Source organism: Nematolebias whitei, chromosome 5 (assembly GCF_014905685.2).
Source record: "Nematolebias whitei isolate Nwh7 chromosome 5, NemWhi1, whole genome shotgun sequence".
NCBI classification, from domain to species: Eukaryota; Metazoa; Chordata; class Actinopteri; order Cyprinodontiformes; family Rivulidae; genus Nematolebias; species Nematolebias whitei.
Window position 1 is genome coordinate 22,080,133 of NC_056502.1, and position 27,821 is coordinate 22,107,953.

A 27,821-nucleotide genomic window follows, 5' to 3' on the forward strand; every position below is an offset into this window, starting at 1 on the left:
GTAGGAGAAGGCCCCTTTGCCTAGTTCAGTCCACAATGAGGGAACACTGCAGGTAATAATGTCCTGAGAGCGCACGCTTTAGCTGCACTCACGCAGAGACATGAAGGAGGAGATGTATGAAGGCAGCAGACCAAGAAGTGATTTAAAGATGAAAATGTACCAGTGAGAGAGTCTGTGTGAAGTTAATGATGTCCAGTTAACCAGTGAATACAGGGTGCAGTGGTGGGTACGATAATCACAGCCAGTTATGAATCTTGGTGCACCATGACAGACAGCATCCAACATCTGCAAGATGCTTGTAGGGGTGTTCATGTAAATAATGTCACCGTAATCAATGGAGGGAAGGAAAGTTGCAGTTACAAGGTGTTTCCTAGCATTCAGAGTTAGACAGGATCTGTTTCTGAAAAAGAAACCCAATTTAACTTTTGGTTTCCTTACCAAGTTTTCCACGTGAAGCTTAAAAAAGAGATGTGAAGCAACCAAGATACCCAAATATTTGTAGGAATCGACAAACTCAGTAGGAGCACCATTCGAAGATAACATTGAGGGAAGAACTTGCTGGCACCGACTTCCTGTTTGAAAACATCATCCCTTTGATTTTGTTGGCGTTTAGGACAAGTTTGAGACGGAACAAATCTGACTAGAAACTGGATGATGTCAAAAGCAGATTGCAAAAGCTGGAAAACCTTAGCAATTGTTTCAGCTCGACAACTGTATCATCAGCATAGAAATGTAAGGATGCATCAGGGATGGTCTGATGTAGATTGTGAAGATGGTGGATCCTAAGGGTGGGTTCTATTATGTACTGTTAGTATAAATTTATTGGTAATGTCTGTTCTTCATATCCACCTCCTACCTCTTATTCATAGTTGGGTCGCAGAGGTGACAGCTCCAGGAGGGAAACCCAGATATCCCTCTCCCTAGCAACACTTGCCACCTCCACCAGGGAGATTCCAAGACATTCCCAAGCCAGAGAGAATATGCAAACCCTTCAGAGTTTTGGGTCTGCCTCGGGGCCTCACCCTTTCTGTAAGCTAAGGCTAGGCACTATACAAAAGAAGCTCATTTCGGCCACTTGTATCTGGCATCTTGTTCTTTTGGTCATTTTCTATATACCTTATGAGCATAGGTGATGTTTGGAACATCGACAAGTAAAATGAGAACTTTACCATTAAACTCAACTCTTTCTTCACCACATCCATCCAAAGTAACACCCTCATTAATGAGGATGACGCCCTAACCACTGATTCATCTCCTGCTCCACCCCACCATCTCTTGTGAACAAGATACCCAGATACTTAAACTCCTCCACCTGGGGCAAAGACTCCCACTCGACCCAGAAGTGCATTCCACCTGTTTCCAGTTGAAAACCATGGCCTCAGATTTAGGGAAGCTGGCTCATCCCAGCCAATACACACTCATGAAAGTCATGGCACAAAGATGCCAACAGAACCACAAAATCTGCATTAAGCAGAGACAAGACCCTGAAGTTCCCAAACCAAAGACCCTCCTCTCCATGACTGCACTTTGAGATCCTCTCCATGAATACTATAAACAGGATCTGAAACAAGGATTTCAGAGTCCTGGCAGTGTCCAAACTTCACTGAAAACAAGCTTGTATCTAGAATGCGGACACAGTTCCTGCTTTGGTTATACAGTACAGGGACCAGATAGCCTTTAAACAGTAATGTCTGATTCACAATTACACTGAGAACAGGAAACAGAATATGTGTTTTAAACAATGTTACATCTGGACTTTCCCTTTCTTTTTGTTCTGTTGTGTAGTTATTTTACAGAGTAGCAGTTTTATAATATTGCTACTTTATTGTTCAGATGACAATAATATTAACATAACAAAATTTCCAACAAAGATATTCTACAGACCTAAGTATACAGCAAAATCAACTTATTCCGATGGGATGCACTTTTTCAAAAATATGAGTTCAGTTACAGTATAACTGAAGCAAAAAACCACAAGACGCTGTAAGAGGCTCACAGTTCCTCTGCACTGGATAGAGATTTGGCTCCTAACCTGAAGTCCTGGGAAAATAAATGTTACGGGCTGACAGACAGTTTGGCCGATCCATTTTAGATGAATTTAAAAAATGTGAATGAAATGAACGAGATGCATTCCTAATGTGTGGGAAGAGTTTGAAAAGTTCTTCAAACTCATACATTAGCTTTGTGGTGTATTTTTAGAGTTGTTTTTAATGTTTTTTAGATGTATGTCTGACTTAGCTTGCTTGTGTTGGTGCTGCCTTCAAGACCTCAGAGGGGTTCTCACCTCGGCAGTGGTCACGGAGCTGCCCTTCCTGCACATTCCTGGGGCTGTGGAAGATAATTGCTGTGGTTCATGAAGGGGAGAGGCCCTGAAGAAATGCCTCCATCAGACCTTAGTTGTTTAATGTTTGTAGTTCTCTCAGAATTCTGGTTCAGAAACAGAATCTGGGTCTGTCTCCTCCAGTCTGTGGGTCTGTGGTTCCCTTCAGCAGTTTCAGATCAAGGAAAAATTGTATTATCAATACGCAGATCACTTCCAAGTTGATTTTAAACAAAATGTATCTTCTGTTTGCATAAAGACACTGCATGTGTAGATGATATAGATATATAGGTAAGAGGTTGAGCACTGTCAGTGTTGTACTTATGGATGCACGATATTATCGGCATAGTATCGGCCAATATTAGCATTAAAATTAAATATTGGACATCAGCCATTCCATCAAAATAACTCACCGATATAAAAGGTGCTGTTTTTGTATGACAACCCAGTGACAAGGATGCCTGCAGCACCAGCGCAATGTGATGACATCATGCACGCCTACCTGATCTGATCACGACGGAGAGGAAAAATTCAAAATGTCTGCAGTGTGGAAGGTTTTTTTTGTTGTTGAGCATATTAGATTCTGAAGATTTTTGGACTCCGTTGAGCCTCACTACATCATCCCCAGTCTGAGATATTTTTCCGACAGCCTTACTCGAGTTACAAGTCAACATTTCCGACGTCATTGAGAAGCTAATAGCTGATAGCACTTGGGTGAGTTTTACTACAGACAATTGGACGTCAAGTATTAGCCCTGTTAGCATGATTAGTCTTACAGCACAATGGATAGACAAAAACTTTGAACTTAAAAAGTCTGTCCTTCATGCACAAGAGTGCAGAGGATCCCACACTGCAGCTAGGAACCTGGAACAAGCCTCCACAAGTGAGACAGCATCGCAGGTGACTAATGCTAATAAATAACATTTAACACTTTTCATTTAACATAAGTCAAAGCGCTATGTATATCACATGGCTGTTACTGAATATATGTCACCAGCTCTTACAGTTGTTGCACAATTTTTGTAGCAAATAAGCCTAAATAAGAGGGCTATGTTCTGACAAAGGAAAGTATATAAAATATTGGTATCAGTTATCAGCCAAATAAGTTTTAACATATCGGATATCAGCCAAAAATCCAATATCGTGCATCCCTAGTTGTACTTGGTGTGAGGTATTGCAAAACTGCTTTTGAGCATTTGAATGGAGGCTGTCATTTCTGGTCTCAGATCAGAGCTCAAAGAAGAAGAAATTCATTACAGATGCTCGTTTTATTAGAATTCTTTTAAATTGATCATTTTCTGTTGGAAAGTTTAAAACCCGATCGTGGTCTCAGCTCGTAAAACTGTAAAAGTATGTCTCGGTCTAATTATTTGGTCTTATTGCCTAACTGTGACACACAGGTAACTTAACCCAGTTTTATGGATATTTTAATAAAAAACGGTTTAAGCTCCATTTGGAGTTCACAGAGGTAACTAACTGTTTTTCAGGGTAATTAGATTACTTTGTTTCTCAGGTTTCTTATAATGAAGGGAAATTTAATTTTTTTAAACCGTTACAGTATAATTTTACCGTAGCTGCTCAGTCCGTGCGGTTTCTGCTCCTCTATGTGAAAATGGACATTAGCGACCGCTGGTAATGAATGATTTCATGAGGCAGCAGTTTTGATAGATGTGAGGGGAAAGAAGGTAATGTTTGTGTGGGTTCTGGTGTGGTTTGTAACAGCTTGAATGACTGAAGTGTTCCTGTGTCCTAACTGCTCACTAAATTAAATCTGCATATGATATGAACATTCATTTCAACTTTATTTTACTTAACTGCACAGTTAAGAAAGGAAACCACTCTTTTTCTGTCTGTGAAATTGTTGCATAACGACTTGTGATAACGTCACCACCAGGAAGTCTGTGGTCTAAAAGTTGTTTCACTTTGCGGCTGGCTGATAGAGTCTTATTTGTCAGCAACTTAATTTTCATGTTGTGTAATGACCTCTTTAAAAGACATTAAGATCCACTGAGATTTTTTTTTTTTACCGCCGTTTTCAGAAGTCATTCCTTAAAACCAGACGCCACTTCATCCATAGGTGCACAAATGAGAAGTCTGTGAAGTGATGGTTTTGCAGTCATGTAATGCAATAGACTCAGGCGCGTGCATGCACGCTGGAGGCAGGTTCATAAGCAAAACTTGAATTTGAACACCCAAGCTGGCATTAAACCAGTTCAGTAAAATGTAACAAACAAACAGGAGTAATTAAGAATTACCAGGAGGATCTGACAAAGAAGTGAAGGAAACCAAGGAGTAAATGGGCTGTGAAGAATGAAAACAGGTGTGCAAGACAGGTGACTGTGGACCTGGATGGAAAACGATGGGGCATCTTGAAGATATACAAAAATAAGGATGTTTTATGAGTAATGAATATCATTCCTGCAGTATAAATATCTGAACACTTCTTAAAGAACTTCTGTTGGATGTCAACAACCTAAAACATCTGAACTATGCCTTTAAAACAATTTTGCCAAATGACCTCTGCAGAGCACTTCAGACATCTTTGTATCTGTAGTCTGCAATGTGAGGTTGCTGCCGGGGGGGCTCTCACCTGCAGAGCTTGAAAGAACTTTTCATATATTTGTAAAGTCACTGAAGCGCGCTGCTTTGATACATAATTCTGTTCCTGCTGCTGAGCTTTCTGGACTGCTTTGGCCAGACGTGTTAGGAGTAATTAACCCTGACTGATAAAAGATGAACTGTCGCTGTAGTGGGTCATCGGCATGCACGGACACACATTGACATATGTCGACGCATGTGCACACACACTAAACCCATCGTGTACACATAGCAGCTGCACCTGGGAATTTTGGCTTGTCTTCAACATATTTATTATTTTCATGCCTCTGGAGAGAAACAGAAAGAAAATGTATTAGATAAGCTGCTGGTTTTCATTACTTTATGTCTTAGGAAACTCTTAAATACAGTAGAAATTAAATTACACTCTTTGTAATTCTGTCTGTACGTCTGCTTATTGAGTTGTTGCTTAGATATCAAAATCTGTAATTCTGTATTTTAATATGTTTAATTTCAAAGCCTCTGTTGTGACAACCTTTGCAGCATATCATCTGAAATATCTCTGAACTGGATCTAAAACGAAGTAAAACAAGAATACCATGATTTACTGAAGTATTTTTCTTACGTATTAACCTCAAAGTCATAACTCCTCTCAAGATTTAAGCCCTCCAAAAATGTTCCCCTGTAAGTATGTTCTCCTCTTGCTCATGTTCTTTTACATTTCCTCTCCTTCTTGTAACACTCGCACTGTGGGCTCAAACTGAACTTATCTGACTGTAGATGTTTTTCATTGCAGACATTCTTTGAAACTGCTAAAATAGTGCTAATGTCTGTTCCACTTGTCTTTCCTGGTGGTTTGTCCTCTTTTCACCAACTTTATTTTTTTTAATTTTATTTAATTTTTAAATAGAGCTCTTACAGGGTGGCACAGTTGGTTGAGCTGTTGCCTCTCAGCGAGAAGGTTTCTGGATTAAATCCGGTCCAGGGGCCTTTCTGGATGGAGTTTGCATGTTCTCTTTATTCATGGGTTTTTTCCATGTACTCCAGTTTCCTCCCACAGACCAAAAACATGCATGTTAGGCTGATTGGTGACTCTAAATTGTCCCTAGGTGTGAGTGAGAGAGAGAATGTGTCCCTGTGATGGACTGGAGACCTGTCAAGGGCCCCGCCTCTCACACAGTGACTGCTGGATATGGGCACCAGTGACCCCCCGCGACCCAAAAAGGAAGACGGGGGTAACGATAACGGATGGATGGATAGATGGATAGATAGATGGATAGATAGATGGATGGATGGAGATACTGCATGTTTTGTTACTATCATCAATTCAGGAATACATCTAAAGACTATTTTGGTGTTTTCAAGTTGCTCTGTTCAACAAATGATTGTTAAAACTACCCAGCGAAGGAAAATGCATGTGCACACAACATCCCAAAACACTTCCACTTTAGCAGGGACATTTATTTATTTTGCTAACAACTTATAGTGAGCTATATTAAATGCAATTATATAAAATTATCTTTTGTAATCAGAACCTGCATTTTTCAGGCTGAAAATGAAATAAAATATCAGGCTTGCAGATGCTCATGTGAATTTTCCCCCCACGTCTGCTCTCTTCTTTATGTTATTGGCTGTTTTAGACACCAGTTACCCTTTCATGAACACAAAGATGAGTGATTACATTCATGTGAACGATTCTTAGTATGTGTTCTGTATGACAAGTTCAATGAATTGTGTTTTTTCATATAGTGGATAAATTTAGTCCATTTGCAGGCTGAACTGTGAATTTTAACCATTGGATCACAACACTGAGTAAGCTGTTACTGTTTTGTGTTGACAAAGATGAACCGAACAGCATCTGTTTTGTCTAATCCCACTCCTGTTCGTCTTTCTGTTGCTGTTTTTCTCTGTGTAGCTCTTGGTCAGATAATGCTGTATGTGGATGGGATGAACGGCCTCATATCCCACAATGAAACGGTCCAGTGGCTCTACACTTTGATTGGTTCAAAGGTAAGACATGTACACATTTAAAAGAGCTTCATTTAGTAATGAAACTGCAGACTCTGTAATCCCATCTCAGCAATCTCATTATGGCTCTTACAAAGCAGATTAAATCATGAGCAACTTTGTTTGCACGGAAGCAATCCTGCTGTCATTCTGGTCACCTTAGCCCCCCAGTGGCCATGTTGCTACACAAGCAATTTAGTTTAGTTCAAGAAGGTTCTTTCTTTTTCTCTTTCTCTCTTTCTCTCTCTCTCTCTCTTTCAGGATTATCACTGTGAAATAAAATCACTGTAATGCAACTTAATTCTTGATATGCGCTGCTGATCTCATGCTGCTGATCTCATACTGCTGTGTTCATTCATACTCATCTGCTCACTCAGACTCATGTTTGTGCTGCTGTTGTTCGGCGTATTGTTTTTGTACTACTAGTGCTTAGTGTATTATTAGTTCATACAGTATCTTAGATCTTATTACTGTTTCTTTACAGTTTATACTTTTGTTGGATGCAACTGGGACCTTGAGTACCACAAATTTGTTCCACCTCATGTACCACATGTGATGCGAATGACAATAAAGAATCTTGACTTTTCCACACTTTTTTTTTTTAGATTTCTAAACTTTTAGTGTGTTTTTGTTTCCGTGCCATATTTAGACTCATATCCTACAGTATTAGAATATTAAATTTGCAGTATTAATATTTTTTTTACCCTGTTTTGTTAAGGGCTTGAAATAAACATGATCCAGTGAGCTCTCGTTGTCTCGTATCAAACCTCTCAAGCCTGTTCAGACAGGAAACAGCTGCTACAATGTCATGACATGAAGCATTTAGAAATTGAAATTTCCTGCTGATTCATGGATGTTACTAGTCCTTTAATTTCAGCATTGATCCGGGCTTTGTAATTTATTTATTTATCTATTTTTGTAGTTTCGTCTGGTGGTTAAGACGTCTCTTAAGCTGCTGCTCGTATTTGTGGAGTACACAGAAAGTAATGCTGCCCTGCTCATAAAGGCTGTGAACACTGTGGATGCCAAAAGAGGTAAGACACTGGAAATACACTGTATATTTTTAATGTTAAGATTAAAAACTTCTGGTTTTGCCATTAAGTACTTTTTAAATTTAAATTAAGAAACAAAAATACACAATAGGCTATACAGTATAATTCAATGTTTTATTCTATGTCTTTTTTGGGACGCTAAAGGTATCACTATGTTGCAACTGTTGGCGACTAGTTGGTGAATAAAGTTTGTGAGGGAGTCTCCAGAGTGTCTCAGACGTTCGTGGTTCTCAGTTTCTTTCTTTGAGTCACAGAGGCTCGCCATCTCATCGCTTGAGTTTTGTTCAAACATTTCTGAAACAGATTTTCTCACTAGAGTCATCATCAACATGTCCAACCTATCTCGGATCCATGTACATTTTGTTGCAGGTGTTTCCAGTCTGAAAATAGACTGTGATTTTATTAAAGTTGGTTGCGATGCTGGTCGCTTGGTTACTTTCACCAATTCTGAGTCAACAACTAGTCTCCATATGTCACAGCCCAGTCAGATACCACCTTAAAGCTAATAATATGGTAACAAGATGATACGAGTTAACTTTAGTATCCAGATTATTTTATGTGTCAGTCAAAAGCAAGTCATGAAGTGTCCACATGTTTTCTTAAATGTCTGTATGTACAGTTGCGTACACTAATCATATTATTCATTGTGTTATCCTAGGATTTATCATATGGAATTTAATTATCTGCTGCTCAGTGAAGCCAGTGAAACAGAATAAGTGATCAGATTACTAATCCTGAGCTGCTCCGTAGTTGTGCATGAATCAAACCTTATTGAGACGCGGCCCCCTGCAGAAGGCTTCGGTTACCTGCAACTGTTAAAACTCAACATTGTCCAGTGACAAGCAGCGAGGGCTGCTTTCTGTGTTGAGGGGTCAGGTTTCCTTCTGTCTCAGTTCACTCTTATTCCATTGCTGCTTCTGTTGTTTTGCAAAAAGACTAGCAAGATCCTCAGTTGATGAGAAGATGGAGTCGACCATGACTGAAGTATGGAGTTGCTTCTTTTTGATTGAAGATAAAGACATTTCTGCTGTTTCCCACTGGCACACTTCAAGAGCTTATAACTGGAGATCTCCCACTGGAGCCATGAAATATTTGTTTTGTTTTTGTAAAGTGATGCTTCTGAACTGTTTTTTTTACATCGCAAGATGAACAGATGGGTTGGATTTGGTTCTTGTCTGTATAATTTTTGAAACGAAGGCTGTTTTGCTGGAAGTTTGCCTTGTTTTGCACAATCAATTCCTTGCATGTCGTTGGTGGCACAGATACTAAACCATGGTCAAATGTCATGGAGATCCTGGATGAGAAGGATGGCGTGGATACTGAGCTGCTGGTGTTTGCAATGACGCTTATTAATAAGGTAAGAAAATACGATTTTACAAAACAAATACATAATGTTTTTTCATCATTTATTCTGTCACATTCTGCCTTTTTTGTTTGCTGTCTTTTAGATGTTCTTTGTACATTGTATTGATAGATGGATATACTGTATGACTAACTTATACTCTTCTCATCAACATTTCCCATTCCTGATTAAAACTACTGTTTATTTTCTATTTTCATTGTTTCATAGTTTTTCTACATCAGAAAAATATAGCTAAAAATCATCAGCGATAATGAAGCATTAGTCTATAAACCTGTGTATTTTAAAATGACGTGTCTGTTCCTCAGACTCTGGCAGGCCTTCCAGACCAGGACTCCTACTATGACCTGGTGGACTGTCTCGAGGAGCAGGGCATTGAAGGCACAGCTCAGAGACACCTGAGCAGAAAAGGCACCGACCTCGATCTTATCGAACAGTTCAACATCTATGAGGTCAAGAAGCACACACTACTAATCATTACTGTGTCTTATTACAGTGGGACTTATTTCATTGTTGTTGTTTTTTTAAGCAAGCAAAAGCTAAATGTGTGTCCAGGCTGTGATTGAATTTTAAACTTCAATGCCTTTTTGATTCAGATGACTCTTCGCCATGAGGATGGGGATGATGAAGCCCAGCTGCCCCCTAATGGCCGGAAGGACCGGCGGAGGGCTAGTGTTGACTGCACCAATGAGAGGCGAGGCCAGGACAGAAGACGGAGCCGGAGACATTCACTTCAGAACAGCAGAGACCACACGTCAGCCTCAGCCTCCCCCAACAGCCCTCACGTTCATTCCAGCAGGTTCCTGTCTGCTGGTGGCCAACGGGATGAAGACATAAGGTGAGGGAAAAGGAGAACAGGAGCAGAGACGAAGATTTTGGAAAAGAATGTTTCATCAGTGTGCCTCCACGCTGGCTTGAACTTTATCTGACTGTGGTTTTATGAGGTCACTTTGAGGTCACACCCCTTACCAGTGGGGTAATCTTATACATTTTAAAGTCAGGGAAATAGAAGAAACGCAAATGATTTTTCTCAGAGGTAGCTTTTAATAACTGACTGAATATTACATTATAGTCTTGGAGCTACTTTACCAGAGTTAAAGCTGAGAATTTCTTTTTTTTTTTTTTAGGATGTGAAAGAATGAAAAATATGAGACCACTGCTACAAAATATCATTTAGATCTTTGTTTTTCCCCGTATGGTCAAAGATCCTGTTTTAACACTAATGAAAAGAGGAAGCATCCGTCAAGGTGAACTGAGCTTTTTGCTCTTTTTTTCATGTCGAGGTTTCTTCAGTGAGACTTTAATCAGCACAGTTTTTACAATGAAGCAAACTTCAAGACTTTTTAGATTTTCACAAAGATTATATGAATCTTTTATTTCACATTTTGCATAGACTTTTCAGCACAAGGCCAAGATTTAATTTAGGCTTTCTATCTCATTACAGCTCTGTGTTAATACAATCCAGAGTAGCATACCTACTGATGTTCTTGGCAGACGTCAAGTCTTCAGGTTTACTAAATTCACTCCAGCCGGTCATTTGATACCAGGCGATCCACTTCCAGTCTACCATAGGAAATTCAAGCAGCCTTTGAAGATCACTATTTTCCATATTGTTAATGAAATCCAGACAACCAAGAAGAACCCAGATAGCAAACTGGCAACATGCTCATATGTGATGATCTCACCCAATCACTACAGCCAGACGTGACAGCTCTACTTAAATAATCTTGGTTAATACATTAAATCTTCCCCTCAACAAAAGAAGACAGACAAAATGTTTATAATTCATCTTTTCATAATGGATTTATAGCTTGTTAGTGAAGTTTCTTTTGCACGTAGTCATAGCTGTTGCATGTTAACGTGTGTTTCTAATGTTTTCAGATATCATCATACTAATTTTGCTACCTGCTAACATTTTTCAGATTTTGTCTTTTGTTTTTTCACACTAATATTTGTAATGCTTTTTGTTGGACAAGCATGTCTTCTGTATCTCCTGTCTGTGAACTGTTGCTCCTGGTCCATTTATCTGTGCTTTCACATCTCTGTCAAATCCCCTCTCCCCGCCTCCCGTTCCTCCTTTCAAACCTTGACCCCTCCTCTCGCCATAGAGAAGAGGAAGAGGAGGAAGAAGAAGAGGAGGAGGATGAGGAGGCAGATGATGAAAGTCACCCAGTCATTGAGCCCTCTAGACAGGGCGCTCACAGGTATCTGTGGCCAGCTGCTTTCCCTAAAATGTGATCCTCATTTTTTCCACTCTTCCCCAGTAGTTTCTCCTCCAATCAAAGTTTTATTATCCTCCTTATTCTCTCTGGACTCAGACTTCCTTGTATTTTTTCACCCTAGTGTGCTTCCAGATGTAGCAGACAATCCTAGCATGTGTCTGAACTTAAAGTGTATGGCCAACATCCTCCCTACAGCCAGTGACCCCGAAGGGCAGAGCGAGTATCTCAGCACCAAGAGCGGGTCATCTTCTCCTGTGTCCGTCGCACCTAAAAAGAGGACCTTTAGTCCTTGGTGTGTTCTCATCAGCCACCTGACTGTATCAGTTTTAGTCCACCCCAACAACGCCACCCTCACCTTTTCTTTCTCTTCATTCCTTGACTTAAACCAGAGTCAGGTGACTTTTAATGCCATAATTGCACTATGCTTTTTGTGTTCATTGAGTGCTTCCTCCCTCCTCTGCTTCTTCACTACTAACTTCACCGTATGAGTTACATTTGATTCTTTTTTTTTAGCTTCTAAATGTTTGACTTTGCTTTTATTCTTGCTCTTTATCTTCAGTCTGACAGAAAGTATACCTGCTACTTCTTATTCAGCTAGAAGGCCCTGCTGGGCTGGAAGGTAAGTCCAGGAGTTGTCATGTCAGGCGTGAAAGGAGTCCCCAGAGACACGTTTAGTTTTTATTACACTAGTGACTTGCATCTTTTTAACTTTCAGTACAGTAGTCCCTCGCTACTTCGCGGTTCGTTTATCGCGGACTCGCTCTATCGCGGTTTTTCAAAATAAGATTGGACATGACACACAAAAATGGCTGATTGATGGATGAGCTGCACGATTGGCATGGAATTTTTATTTAAAATAAATTATTTTAAATTGTTTAGCACCTGCTTCACTTTTGTGCAGCCCATACTGCAGGATTAACTTCCTACTGCAGCTGATCAGCTGTTCTCTGTGCAGAGCGAAGAAATGGGCGTGGCCAAAAACGCTTGCAAGTGGCTGAGAGCAGCGAAGGCAGAGAGAGGGAAATCATGATATTCTGTGCTCTTTTAGAACGTTTAGAGTTTAGAAATATTGTTTAGAATATTGCAAGAGTGTGGGAAGGGTTTAAAACACCTTTATAAATATATATATATATATTTATATATATATATATATATATATACATATATATAAACTACTACTTACTACTTGTACTACTGCATGTATTTCTACTTTGCGGTTTTTCACTTGGGGCTCAGGGAGGGACTACTGTATTTATATACTTTACTAAAATACATAAAATCATGTTATATATTAAAAGCAAAGTGAAAAAATAAACAATATGAATATCTGCACAGGAAGCTGATGACATCTGTGATTGATGGACTCAGGGACACTTTTTCTTTTTTTTAGTTTTGTTTAGTTTTTATCTGCAGCATCTCAGTATTTATGCATTCGTTCGTAAAGGTTTTTGGATAGGAACATAAATGTCATATAGAGAGAATTGACATCAAACCTAACTTAAAACACGTCCTTAGAAGGGCTTTTAGAAGACTAACAACTTAATACGAAATAAAAATTAATTACATTTTAGAGAATATGTTAATGAAGGTAAATGGGAAAAAAATGTATGAAAAACACAGCATTTAAAATATGAATGTTTTTTTCTGATTGAAACAAAATTTAGCAGCATTTTTAATGAGTAAGTCGTTGTTGAATTAGAACAACAAAAGAATAACATATACAATAAACAGATACAATAAACAGTACACACTATACAATGTGGGCTAAATAAATAATCAAACAAATAAACAGCAAATAAATCAAACAAAATGTTATTACCTGTCATGCTCAAAACTCATCTGAAATTTTTGAATTTGCAAAACTTGCATTTTTATTTGTCCGTTGCTTTTAATAAGAACCAGTAATGCATGCTTATAAAGAGAGTCGACAGACTTAAATGTTGACTGCCTGCCCTGAGAACAGTCAACCAGACAGTTAAACTGTAAAACAAATGTGGAAACATCATTAAATCTAAATCCAACAACACAAAGTCTAATGACAAACTGTATGGTTTTGGAATTATCAGTCACCTCTTTGTCTTTATCTGTCTTTGTTGAAACAGACAAATTGGGGGGAAAATAAATACTAAATTGTATTTTCTTGTTCTTTAACAGAACCACTGCTGGAGGTTCTCCATTCTCTGGCAGACACCAGACTCTCACATCACCCATTCATCGCCTCTCAAACTCAGCACCATCCACACTAGACTCCAAGTCCGACAGGTCAGTCCGAACATCTGCTTCAATACAGTTAAGTGTACAGTACATACATACACACATACATACATACATACATACATACATACATACATACATACATACATACATACATACATACATACATACATACATACATACATACATACATACATACATACATACATACATACATACATACATACATACATACATACATACATACACGCATACACGCTTAAATGCATACATATTTACATGCATACATATATACATACATACATACAGTACACACACACATACATACATACACATGTACATACATATGTACGTACATACATGCATACATAAATAATTAAATAACTAAATGAAAAAATAAACATTTAATTTTTCTTTGTCTTTTTCAATTAGACTTGGTTTTGGAAGCTTGCTTACGTCTTCCTACAGGCAGCATCAGGAGTCTCTGGCTGCAGAAAGAGAGAGGAAACGCTTGGAACGAGAAGAACGACTGCAGAGAATTGAAAGAGAAGAAAGGAATCGCTTCAAGTTAGTCTCCTCTTATTAGTTAGATAAATCGCAGCAGAAGTTCATATCAATGAGATATACCAAGTCGTCACTCTGTACTGTTGGCAGCTTTCAACTGGTGTCTCCAGTCTTGACTCCACAGAGATGAACATAACTCTGTCAGGAGACTGAGACAAGATGGGCTTTATTTATGACATCGTTACGTTCACTGAATCGTGACAGGACAACTCAGCAGAAACATATGCTCTTCTCATCCATTATAATTTTATAATAACCAAAGACTGTATCAATAACGTTTAAGCAGATAATGCTTTTTTAAATTTTTTTCATCTCAATGTGATTAGTTTCCAATTGTCTTTTTCAAGCTATCATGTTTATTTTTGTCTCAGTCGGGATTATGGAGATAAGAGGGAAGAAGCGAGACAAGCCAGAGCAGAAAGGTACTTTTTCTTTCTTTTCTTTTTTTTTTACATGCATTAGTGTATGTTTGTTTTGTTTTATCTTCAATATTTTAAACTTGAACAACCTTGTTATTACTTTAAAAATGCCGTAGCCTAAATCAGTAGTTAGTAGCCAAAAATGCTTTGTATCATTTTAATAAAAAGTGGATGTCATTTGTCATGATTTGAGTCTGTGAGTAATGAGATTAAAGTTCAATATTCCATAATTTTCCTGGAATGAGACAGCATAAATGGCCAATATTTACTGATAGCATCAATATTACCGTATATAAGGCTCACATTCTTCCAAAATGTAATATTTTCGAAAGCCTAATATTTTATAACATAGCAGTTTACTGGAAGTTATTAAATGTTATAAAATGTGATTTAGAAAATAACCAAACTCAACATTCATTCAGTTAATCCAAACCAGGTTTCATTCTGTTGAATTTCTCAATAACATACCAATAATACCACAGTGTCAAATGGCAAAGCTGAAATAACCAGAGCTGTATATCAGATTGTTTCTAGCCAAGCGTGTGTGCGCACATCTGTTAGCTTCATTCTTCTGTTGCAGGTTTAAAGCAGTGGAGCGGTTAGCTGCAGAGGAGTTTGAGCGAGAGCGCCCCAGAGCACCAACACGGGGGCGAACAGAGATCACGCTGTGTCTGAGCCCAACACCAGCCAGTCGTTGTGCATCACGCTGTGTTGCACCTTTACCCTCTATGCCACAGGAAGACATCATCACCACTGCACAACAGAATTCAGGTAATAACAAAAATAATTCCTTGCCATTTAGATTAGCAACAGTACTGGTCATTGCATAGTTACTGTCACAATTAGGATTTTTCCCCCTATAGTTTCAAGAAGGGAAAGAAACCAAACATTATACAAGGGGATTTCCTGGTGCTATGGCAGCCTGCAGAGAAAAACTGTCAATTTCAAAATAAATTGTAAGGGTTAAAACAAAGCATTTATTTCTGAACCCAAGAATGGTCAGTCAGGTCATCTGAACAGTTTCTTTTTTGTGGAAAGATGTTTCACCCTTTATCCGGAGGGCTTCGTCAGTCTGAGGAGTCCCAAGTAAACTGTTTTCCCCTCCAAGAAGTACACTTAGTGGAGGCTGTCCTGTCCCCGTCGACTCCTCGCAGGCAGGCAGCCACAGCCAAAGTAGTTAAAGACATCAAAGTACATGTTCAATCATCCAGGTACAAAATCCAATAATGGTCAGTCAGGTCATCTGAACAGTTTATTCTTTGTGGAAAGACGTTTCGCCCTCTATCCGAAGGGCTTCATCAGTCTGATGACATTCCTTCTAAAAAAAACTTTGATTTAAAGGCAGATTAGAGTTATGCTACTTCATTTACTGGGATTGCTAGATGGTGTCTTTAGGCACTCATTTTTATGCAAATCTCAATTACAGCATGAAATCTATATTTTCATTTTTTTGCTCTGCAGCCTGTGCTCATTTTGATTTATTTTGCCATCACGAGTTACATTTATTGTCATCAAAATATAAGTGTACATACAATTCAATACTGAATAACTTTTCAGACTGTTATGGCCAATATATGACAATTATTTTTCTTGCACATTATTATTTATTTAATGAGTTGTATGGATTCTCATTCTCCTCAATATCCATGCTTGATTTTATTGATAGTAAAGATGCACAGTTATATTCAAAAGCATCATAATGAAAGAGAAGAAATGTTCATCACAACTGATAGTTATTGCAATATTCAATAAGAGCAAAATTACGTTTTCCTAATATGGTGCAGTCCTTCTGTCAAAAATGAGTCAGAGCTTTACACTTGATGGTGTTTTGATTGTTGTTTTTTTTCATTCAACCTTTATTTAGACAGGTTAATCCCAGTGAGCCTCGAGGACTCATTACAAGAGAACTGAAAATGTTTGTTTGTTTTAATGAGGGCAGGAGTTGAATTTAAGTCAATTTGTGACCCTATTTTTTAATTCATAGATTGATCATTGTTTTGATTTCATTTCTAGGAGCAGAACACATATCAGGTCCAAAGCTTGACCCCCAGACCAGAACCAAAAGTCCTGCACCAGAGTTATCCGTACCAGAATGTTCCCCAGCACCTCCCAAAGAACCAGACAAACAGCAGACTGATGCAGAGACTGAAGATGCTGCAGAGACTCCATCTGATGAGAATATAGCAGCACAGCTGGATGAAGAGTTGGACAGAGAGCAAGAAGAGACACAAGAGCAGGTGCAAAGTACAGAGGAAGTAGCTGATGTTCAAGAGGTCAGAGAGACACAGGTAGATGTAGTGGTAGAGGAGGCGTCTGAGAAGGTGCAGCCAGCAGGAAGAGATGTAGAAGAAAGCTTACTGCTAAGTGAGAAGGAGAGACAGAATGAGGAGATGAATGAAAAGGACAACTGCTCTGCATCCAGCATTTCTTCTACAAGCAGCACTCTGGAGAGGGAGGAACGAGAGGAGAAAATCACCAATGACATGAAATCAGGTACAACTGAAGCTTGATTATATTAATTATAGTATATATATATAATACTAATTGCACACAATTGAGTAGATGAAAGAAATTACTGTAATTCCTGTTTAAATGCAATTCATCCTGCCATACATTGCAGTGTCTTCAGACTTTGCCAATATATTAAAAGTTGAAGCTAAATCATTAAACCATCTTTGTGTTAGATTTATTTGTAAATCACATTTAAACACTGCTTGTACCAATTAAATTGAAATAAAAAGTAACACACACACATAAAATAGTTGCACACATTTGTGTAGATCAGGTCTCTCTTGTAAATGAGTCCGTGAGGCTCAATGGGATTAACCTGTTTAAATAAAGGTTGAATGAATGAAAAATAATTTATTCACATTGTTAATGTAGAATCTGTTTCTGGTTTTATCTGTATTGAACTGTTTGAGTTTCTTATATTTCATTTTAGCTATTCAGCTGATTTATGTTCTGTTATTATGATTGATTGCACCCTTCTGATGTCCTCAGTAGTTCCTGGTTCCTGTTCCTTACAGATCACTTGGCTTTAGTTTACGGTCAGATCCTCGTGTTAATTCCTTTTAACGCCAGTTCATGTCATGTTACTCTCTTGTTGGTTTCTTCTTTTAATAGTCAAGTCAAATGTATTTGTATAGCACATTTAAAATGGGAACTGTTACCAAAGTGCATTCATAATTAAGTCAGGATTGTAGCCCACTGCTTACATGCATTTGGGTCCATTCTAGCCACAAACTATACTTTCATGACACATGCTTGATAACAATGTACACACGTTTCTCTCATGAAAACTGTTTCTCTAACAGGCCAGTGGAGTCTAGAAGAGGTTGATGTGAATGACCAATGCAAGAAGATTCTCAATAACAAGCGTTTTATGCTGGAAATGCTTTATGCTCAGAAGGCAACCACTGAGGACAAAGGAGATGCAGGAGGGTCTGAGAAGGAGAACTGTAAATGTGAGAAAGAGAAGGAGATGAGCGACTCTGTGAGTAGTTTGGTCACCAAGATCTCCACACTGGAGGCGAACAGACAGGCCAGAGAGGAAAATGTGAAAAAAATGGAGGTGGGACATCTGGACAACCATGGCAGTGTCCGAGCAGTGGCAGAGAAGTTTGGAGATTTAGTCAAAGGTCTAGCATCTCTACAGGAGGTAGAGGCCTCTAAAGAGCAACAGCAGACTGACAAACCATCAGTGTCAGCCTCGTCTGCTTTACCCCCCAAGAAGGAGTCTGATCATATCTGGGATCAGCTGATGGCTACACCCAGGGAGCTGCGCATCAAAGAAATGGACTTCACTGACCTAAAAGACGAGGACGACTTGGACATTTTAGATATGGACAATGTAATAGACTCACCCCCTACACCGTTCGGTTCTGCCCTCCCACCACCTCCACCCTTGTTTGGGTGCCCCCCACCTCCTCCCATTCTTGGCAAAATTATGCCCCCACCCCCTCCATTTATGGCTCCCATTCCTCCCCCCTCCCCTCACCTTAAGCGTGGGGAGGCACCTCTGTTCCAAAAGAAGAAGAAGACCATTCGTCTGTTCTGGAACGAGGTGCGTCCTATGGATTGGCAGTGTAAGAATCATAAGTTCTGTAAGGAGTCCATGTGGGCCAAACTGGAGCCAATTAAATTGGACACTTCTAAACTGGAGCAGCTGTTTGAGACCAAATCCAAGGAGCTGTCAGTCACAAAGGTATGGGTTTTTCAAAAATTAAAACTCTGTTTAAAACAGATTTAAAAACTGTTTTAGTAAAACCAAAATACAAGTATCAAAACAGCTATTTGGAGTTCATGACACATCTTTCTTGGTTTGGAGAACATTTTGATTTTAAAATGTTCTCTTGAGATGTTTTAATTTTATCAGAATTGTTTTCATTGCTTTTATGATTCAGTTGCTTTGTCTATCAAACGTTCCTAATCTCAAGCAGTAAAAAGAACACTTCAAGGACCTTCTTAGCATGTCCTCCATGGAGGAGACTGAGTTGCAGGGCTTTGGGGATCAATAGGGCTGAGGTTGCCAAGGTAGTAAAATAGTTTCATGGTGGCAGGGCTTTGTGGGTGGTTGAGAGCCACCTTGTTTCTCAAAGCTCTGGATGTTGCTGAGCTGTTTTGGTTCATACAACTTTGTAACATCAGATGCATTGGATTGGTAGATTGGGTGATGTTTCCTCTATTCAAAAGGAAGGACAAGGCTGAGGAGTGTGATTCCCCTGTAATTGGAAGGGTGCTGGAGAAAAAAAATCCAGTCAGTGGTCATAACTTGGATTTAAGAGGAACACTAGACCAGCTATTTGCCCTTGCTCAAGTCCTCGAGGGGAAATGGGAGTTTTTCCAACCAGTCCACATTGTTTTGTCAACTTGGAGAAGGCATTAGACAGTGTTCCCAAGGTTTTGTTGAGGAGGGTGATTTGAAGATATTGGATTGGGCATCTGTTGCTATACAAACTGTGCAAGAGTCTGGTTCACATTGCTGGCAGTAAGACACACCCCTTCAGGGTGGGAGTAAGACTCTGCCAATTTCTTGGTACAGCCAGGGGATGGGAGGGGTCTGATCCATGGCCTCAGGATTCCATCTCTGCTATTTGCAGATGATGTGGTCTTATTGGCGTCATTGTGCCATGACCTTCAATGCTAACTGGAGTCATTCACAGCTGATTCTGAAGCAGCTTGGATGAACACCAGTACCTCGAAATCTAAGGCCATGGTCCTCGGTCGGAAATGGGTGAATTACCCTCTTAGGGTTGAGGGTGAGATTCTGCCTCAAATGGAGAGGTTTAAGTATCTTGAGATTTTGTTCATGAATAACAGAAAAATGGGTCGTGAGATCAACACAGTTTGGTGTGGCTTCCACAGTACAGTATTGCATACTTTGTGCAGTTCTTTTGTGAAGAAGAGAACGAAAGAGTTATGAGGCAAATCTCTCTGTTTATTGGTCAGTCTTTGTTCCTACCCTCACCAATGGTTACAAACTCTGGTTAGTAACCAAAAGAATCAATCAATAAACTTTATTTCTATAGCACGTTTTAAAAACCGCAGGGGTAACCAAAGTGCTGTACAATAAGACAAAACTACAAAATAATTAAGGCAATAAAAACATACAAAGCATACACAAAGAAACTTAAAAACATACACAAACCAGGTTCACGGCAGGTGTGTTTTAAGATGCCCTAAAAGATAAGATCACGTGTTAAAAGCCAAAGAATAAAAGTGTGTTTTTAAAAGAGATTTAAAAACAGGAAGAGAGGAGGCCTGTCTGACACTCAAGGGCAAGTTGTTCCATAACTTGGGAGCAACAACAGCAAAAGCTCTGTCACCTCTGAGCTTCAGCCTAGTTTTAGGGACTGTCGGCAGCAACCGATCAGCTGATCTTAAGGATCGGGGAGGGCAGTAAGGCTGAAGCAGCTCAGACAGACATGGTGAGGCAAGGTTGTTCAGGCATTTAAAGACATAATTTGTTTGTGGATACAAGAGGTCAAAATGACTTTTTTCTGCAGGGTACCTTTTTCCTTAGAAAAAGAGTGAGAAGTTCAGTTATCTAGGAGAAACTTATAGTGAATCTGCTGCATTGCTACGTCAATAGAAACCAGTTGAGGTGGTTTGAGCTTCTGGTATGGATGTCCCCTGGATGCCTCAGAAGGGAGATTTTCTGGGCATGTTCAACTGGGATGAGACCCTGGGGGAAAAGCCAGGACACACTGGAGAGACTGTACCCCGGCTAGCCTGGAAACACCTTGAAATCTTCCCAGATGAGCTGGAAGAAGTGGCTGGGGAAAGAGATGTCTGTGCCTCCCTGCTCAATCTGCTGCACCCATGACCCGGCTCTGGGTCTAGTAGCAGATGATGGATGAATGGAGGGCTGGAGTCTGTAAATCTAATGTTATCTATTCCTTTTAAAGGCATGCAACCCCACACATCACACTCTCACCCACATGCTTCACTTTGCTTTATTGGTTGTAGTCTGTCAGATTTACACCAAACACGTTGGACCCCTAAGCTAAAATAAAAGCATCTTAGCATATTTTATTAAACCATATGCTCTCAAAATTCTCTCTCTTCTTTGGCAAAGTTTAATTTTTAGTTTCAGTAGAAAAACAAGCAAAGTTGTTCTATTTTGCAGGAAGCCTGTCTCTTGACTGTCCAAAAATACCTGTCTCTCTGTCCAAAACCACCTAACACTCTTGAGTTCTCACAGGTCAGATGTCCTTACTGATTTTTACAAACAAGTCTAGCACCTGCAAAGCAACCTACAAAAGTTGTCATAAAAAAGGCACAGAAAGTAGCTTTTAAATAAATTGGGGAACTTTTTCCACATCCTTACAGAGAAAAATAAGGAACTCCTTACTACACTGTACATTTTCATAAATGCCTCCTGATAGTAATAAATACTAACGCTGCGCATATTGTCTAAACTGGATAAATGGAAATAGAATTGCCAAAGAGCAGCAAGTGGATTTTACTAACATCTTACATATTTCACTCAATATAAACTGGTTCAAATAATAATCTCACACTTTTTTCCACATCTCTTAGAAAGCAGCAATTGATGGCAAACGACAAGAGACCATTGTCCTGGATTCAAAACGCAGCAACGCAATAAATATTGGACTAACGGTTTTACCTCCTCCTCGCACAATAAAGACAGCTATTCTTAACTTTGATGAGTATGCACTAAACAAGGAAGGCATTGAGGTAAGCTTTCGTTTTTATATAATCTGCAGTCTTAAGGTGCTTTCAAACGATGCTCTGGTACCATTTCTTGTTCATCTGTTACATAAAGTTTTTCACAGTTGATATTTTGTCAGATTTGTCTGGCTGCATATGTAACCTTTTTCATGTATGGTTGTTAGAGGTTATGTTGAGTTCATGTTAAAAACTGAATGATTGGTATTTGAAGGACTTCATTTCAGCAGGTAACAGTTAATCCTGCATACTTTAGTTATATAAGCTGCTGTTTAGAGCTTCTCCCTGAGTTTATTTTCAGCAGAGAGGAGATTCCTCCAAGATTTTATTCCTCTGAAGGTATTTGCAGCAGGACAACAAAAGCAAGGTTAAAAGTTCAGATGTCAGACAACTTTGTGGGAAAGCTGGAAACAGCTTAGAAAACCTGAGCTACAAATATACAGACATACCATGTACAAATCTGATACAGGCAGATAAAACTATATTACTGATAAATGACTTTCTAAGCCATATCTTCTCATCTTGTCCTTCTAGAAAATCCTCACAATGATCCCCACGGAGGAAGAGAAGCAGAAGATCCAGGAGGCTCAGCTGATGAACCCGGACATTCCTCTGGGCAGTGCAGAGCAGTTCCTGCTCACCCTCTCCTCCATCACCGAGCTGTCAGCTCGTCTGCAGCTGTGGGCGTTCAAGATGGACTATGAGCTTCTGGAGAAGGTTGGACACGTTACTGTCTCCTCATTTGTTACATAACTACAAGTTATCAAGTTAAGCTCAATAAGCTACCGTTTTTTTTTTGTTTCCTTTTTAGGAGGCAAGGAGACCAGAAATCATGAATATTAAGAGTGAGGATGTGTTTTTTTTCTTTCTTTTAGGAAGTGGCAGAACCTTTGCAAGACCTGAAGGAGGGAATGGACCAATTAGAGAAAAATAAAACACTCAGATACATTTTAACCACTCTGCTGGCTATTGGTAACTTCCTTAATGGTTCAAATGTAAGTAAAAATAAGTCAAGACTCCCTGAAATGTTCTTATTTGTTACTTTGTATTTTCTTCTAGCTCTTCTTACCTCATTATCATCAGCCAGCATTAGTTTAGATCAGGCATTTTCAAACGTTTAAGATTCAGGGACAGAAAAGGGGACAAAAGTTTCAGGGACCTCCTCATAACCCTCATGTTTATTAAATATTAGTTTCTTCAATTTGTCTCTTTAATGCAATGGAAATATTTGTGTAACATAAATACTTAAGACCTGTTCTTTAACAGTATACTTTTAAACATGGAGTATTTTTCATTCAAGACACACTTAATTAACAATTTTTTGTATTCCAACTTCCACAAATTACAGTTTTGAGAAAATTAACAGCATCAACAATCACTTTACAACTTTACCTATTCACATACTGAACAAAAATGTATCGCCACTTCATCAAATTATTATAAATTATTACTCCTTACATAAAACTGAACAGAATCATAACAGCAGTAGTCATACCAAGTAACAGGGCTTAAATTGTAAACCGATTGATGCTGGGATGCAAATAGTGGGTGGATGGGGGGTCCTCCCCAAGAAAATTTTGAATAAAGTAGATGGGATTTCCTGCATTTTGGTGTATTTTAACAGGTTGTTGAGCATCTGTGTGCTTCTAAAACACACACACATATATATATATATATATATATATATATAATTATTATTTTTATTATTTTTATTTTTATGCGGACCCCCAAGCACCAGCTCGCGCCCCCAGGGGTTTGGGGACCCCAGTTTGAGAACCACGGGTTTAGACAAGACGACTGGCCTGTGTGTGTATGTGTGTGTGTGTGTGCAGCCCACACCATCCTCCTGTTGTAAAAATACTCATTTCAGCTTCTGCTGAGTCTGGCTCTGTCTAGTGAGGAATAAAAAGGGGCAGAGGTTGTGTATTTTTTGGAAGTTCACATTCGTCTGGGTGCTTATGTGAGCTCGTGTTTCTGTGCTTTTGTTCTCACTTCATCACATGTACAGTATGTGTGTGTGTGCAGCTGTGTGTGTGAGCCTCTGGGATTGGAAAGCCAAACGACCAAAGGGGGAAATACGAGTCATCAACATCAAAACAAGCGGTTCCCGTAAATAACTGCTGCTTTTATATTTTGCAGTTAGCTGTTTAAAGCTGGCAGAGGAACAAGGCGGACCCTGTTAGAATTATGTTCTTCGTGATGAATTCTGACCTGCTTTGCTTTACTCTGCTCAGAAGAATAATCAGTCTGGCCTGAATATATCATAGTTTTTGATCATATCAGTCTCGTGAATCTAAATATCTGGTTTGCGCACACCATTGAGTTTCTTTGTTTGTTTTTTTTCTTCTAACTATGCCAGAAAGGAAATTCACTGCAATTTGTTGCAGGAGCAAGTGCTCCAGATTAGTGATTTCACCGAGCTGTTTCTGTGCACATGCTCACCGTGTTTCTCTTTGTGTTTATGGACCTGCAGGCCAAAGGCTTTGAGTTGAGTTACTTGGAGAAAGTCCCAGAGGTGAAGGACACAGTTCACAAGCAGTCGCTGCTGCACCACGCCTGCTCCATTGTGGTCGAGAAGTTTCCAGACAGCACAGATCTTTACTCGGAGATTGGTGCCATCACCCGCTTGACCAAGGTCAAACCAACATCTCCATCATTGTTGTTTTCTGTGTGTTAACACCAAAATGAAGAGTCTTTTAACGATTTGGGATTTGGCTCTCAGGTGGACTTTGACCAGCTTCAGGATAATCTGGCTCAGATGGAGCGACGGTGCAAAGCATCATGGGATCACCTGAAAGTCATTGCAAAACACGAGATGAAACCAGCATTAAAGCAAAAGATGTCCGATTTCCTCAAAGACTGCGCGGAAAGAATCATAATCCTCAAAATTGTACACCGCAGAATCCTCAACAGGTTTGTCTAAGTTTAGATTCATTCAAAGCAAGATTCTTCCGCTTTTGTGCTAAATGTTTGTAAACTGCATGAAATGTTTCATGTAACGCTCAAGTTTTAGTGTCAACTCACATCAGCAGAGTGTGTGTTTTTGAACGTCTACACATGGATGCTCTTCACATCTGCAGGTTTCATGCCTTTCTGTTGTTCCTCGGCCATCCGATATACGCCGTCCGCGAGGTCAGCATTCATCGCTTCAGTAAAATCCTGAGCGAGTTTGCCCTGGAGTATCGCACAACGAGAGAGCGCGTGCTGCAACAGAAACAGAAGAGGGCCAACCACAGAGAGAGAAACAAGACCAGGGGGAAAATGATAACAGATGTAAGTGCTCCTCAGCACACACACTCCCTTCATTTTCCAATCATCCTCTTTGTTTAGTTTGTACTCTCTCATTTCTGCAGAGCGATATTAACAATCCCCTGACAACGGCTATATCCTTAATCTGGGTCCATTCCTAATGACATCAGCAGAGTTCCTGTGCATTCACATGTATAAGTTACTGTAACAACAATCAGCGCGTTGTTTTCAGTGTATCCCATTCTGTAGCTGCAGCAGCCTGAGAAAGGCCAGAGCAAACATTTTGGTGTGTGATTAAAATCCCTCGAACCTCGGAGAGTCGGCAGCTCAGAGAAGCCTCCACCTTTGGACCTGACAGGGACCCCTCTCTCTTCAAACGGACCCTAATTCAATCTCTGTGTGAAAATGCAAACCTCTGGACATCCCTTAAGGAGAAGTAACAGGGGTGCACACCTTAGAGGCATGCCTACAGTCAGTTACTGTAGATTTGTCTGTTCCACAAATAGAGCAGAGATATTTACTGGGTCTGAAGTGTTTGTTTTGTGGCACCAACGGGTGGAAATCTCATTAAAAGTTGATGTAAGGAAATAGTTAAACATGTAGAGTACAGCTGGCATTGCTTTCATGTAATTTTCTTTAAGGTTCTGTCTTACTGGACGGAAAGTAGTTGGTGAACAGTGTTCATGAGGCTGTCGGCTCGCTGGTCACCTGACTGCCAACACTCGATTTCAATTCAATTCAGTTTATTTACAGTGCCTTGAGAACATATTCGGCCCCCTTGAACTTTTCAACCTTTTGCCACATTTCAGGCTTCAAACATAAAGATATAAAATTTTAATTTTTTGTAAAGAATCAACAACAAGTGGGGCACAATCGTGAAGTGGAATGAAATTTATTGGATGTGTCAAACTTTTTTAACAAATAAAAAATTGAAAAGTGGGGCGTGCAATATTATTGGGCCCCTTTACTTTCAGTGCAACAAACTCACTCCAGAAGTTCAGTGAGGATCTATGAATGATCCAATGTTGTCCCAAATGACTGATGATGATAAATAGAATCAACCTGTGTGTAATCAAGTCTCCGTATAAATGCACCTGCTCTGTGATAGTCTCAGGGTTCTGTTCAAAGTGCAGAGAGCATCATGAAGACCAAGGAACACACCAGGCAGGTCCGAGATAGTGTTGTGGAGAAGTTTAAAGCTGGATTTGGATACAAAAAGATTTTCAAAGCTTTAAACATCCCAAGGAGCACTGTGCAAGCAATCATATTGAAATGGAAGGAGTATCAGACCACTGCAAATCTACCAAGACCCGGCCGTCCCTCTAAACTTTCATCTTGAACAAGGAGAAGACTGATCAGAGCTGCAGCCAAGAGGCCCATGATCACTCTGGATGAACTGCAGAGATCTACAGCTGAGGTGGGAGAGTCTGTCCATAGGACAACAATCAGTCGTACACTGCACAAATCTGAACTTTATGGAAGAGTGGCAAGAAGAAAGCCATTTCTCAAAGATATCCATAAAAAGTGTTGTTTAAAGTTTGTCACAAGCACCTGGGAGACACCAAACATGTGGAAGAAGGTGCTCTGGTCAGATGAAACCAAAATCCAACTCTTTGGCCACAATGCAAAACGATATGTTTGGCGTAAAAGCAACACAGCTCATCACCCTGAATACACCATCCCCACTGTCAAACATGGTGGCGGCAGCATCATGGTTTGGGCCTGCTTTTCATCAGCAGGGACAGGGAAGATGGTCAGAATTGATGGGAAGATGGATGGGGCCAAATACAGGACCGTTCTGGAAGAAAACCTGTTTGAGTCTGCAAGAGACCTGAGACTGGGACGGAGATTTATCTTCCAACAAGACAATGATCCAAAACATAAAGACAAATCTACAATGGAATGGCTCACAAATAAACGTATCCAGGTGTTGGAATGGTCAAGTCAAAGTCCAGACCTGAATCCAATCGAGAATCTGTGGAAAGAGCTGAAGACTGCTGTTCACAAATGCTCTCCATCCAACCTCACTGAGCTCGAGCTGTTTTGCAGGAAGAATGGGCAAAAATTTCAGTCTCTCCATGTGCAAAACTGATAGAGACAAACCCCGAGAGACTTGCAGCTGGAACTGCAGCAAAAGGCGCCGCTACAAAGTATTAACGCAAGGGGGCCGAATAATATTGCACGCCCCACTTTTCAGTTTTTTATTTGTTAAAAAAGTTTGACACATCCAATAAATTTCATTCCACTTCACGATTGTGTCCCACTTGTTGATTCTTCACAAAAAATTAAAATTTTATATCTTTATGTTTGAAGCCTGAAATGTGGCAAAGGGTTGAAAAGTTCAAGGGGGCCTGAATGCTTTTGCAAGGCACTGTATATATATATATATATATATATACATATATATATATATATATATGTATATATATGTGTATATATGTATGTATATATGTATATATGTGTATATATATATGTATATATGTATATATGTGTATATATATATGTATATATGTGTATATATGTATATATATATGTATATATGTGAATATATATGTGTATATATGTATATATGTGTATATATGTATATATATGTGTATATATGTATATATATGTGTAAATATGTATATATATATGTGTATGTATATATATATATATGTGTATGTATAT

The 27,821-nt window shown here is 39.4% G+C and overlaps 1 protein-coding gene across 1 annotated transcript in view; it reads left to right on the top strand.

Moving 5' to 3' along the window:
- Positions 1-27,821, top strand: part of fhod3b (formin homology 2 domain containing 3b) — a 151,556-nt gene that overhangs the window by 119,445 nt on the left and 4,290 nt on the right. Inside the window, exons 6-23 of the mRNA XM_037676348.1 lie at positions 6,792-6,886; positions 7,806-7,917; positions 9,198-9,292; positions 9,604-9,747; positions 9,892-10,133; positions 12,077-12,136; positions 13,672-13,779; positions 14,164-14,298; positions 14,667-14,717; positions 15,295-15,485; positions 16,728-17,207; positions 18,029-18,918; positions 21,756-21,914; positions 22,440-22,622; positions 22,781-22,900; positions 24,379-24,540; positions 24,628-24,818; positions 24,986-25,178. Coding sequence (XP_037532276.1) covers positions 6,792-6,886; positions 7,806-7,917; positions 9,198-9,292; positions 9,604-9,747; positions 9,892-10,133; positions 12,077-12,136; positions 13,672-13,779; positions 14,164-14,298; positions 14,667-14,717; positions 15,295-15,485; positions 16,728-17,207; positions 18,029-18,918; positions 21,756-21,914; positions 22,440-22,622; positions 22,781-22,900; positions 24,379-24,540; positions 24,628-24,818; positions 24,986-25,178 — 3,611 coding nt within the window. The remainder of the gene's footprint in view (positions 1-6,791; positions 6,887-7,805; positions 7,918-9,197; positions 9,293-9,603; positions 9,748-9,891; positions 10,134-12,076; positions 12,137-13,671; positions 13,780-14,163; positions 14,299-14,666; positions 14,718-15,294; positions 15,486-16,727; positions 17,208-18,028; positions 18,919-21,755; positions 21,915-22,439; positions 22,623-22,780; positions 22,901-24,378; positions 24,541-24,627; positions 24,819-24,985; positions 25,179-27,821) is intronic.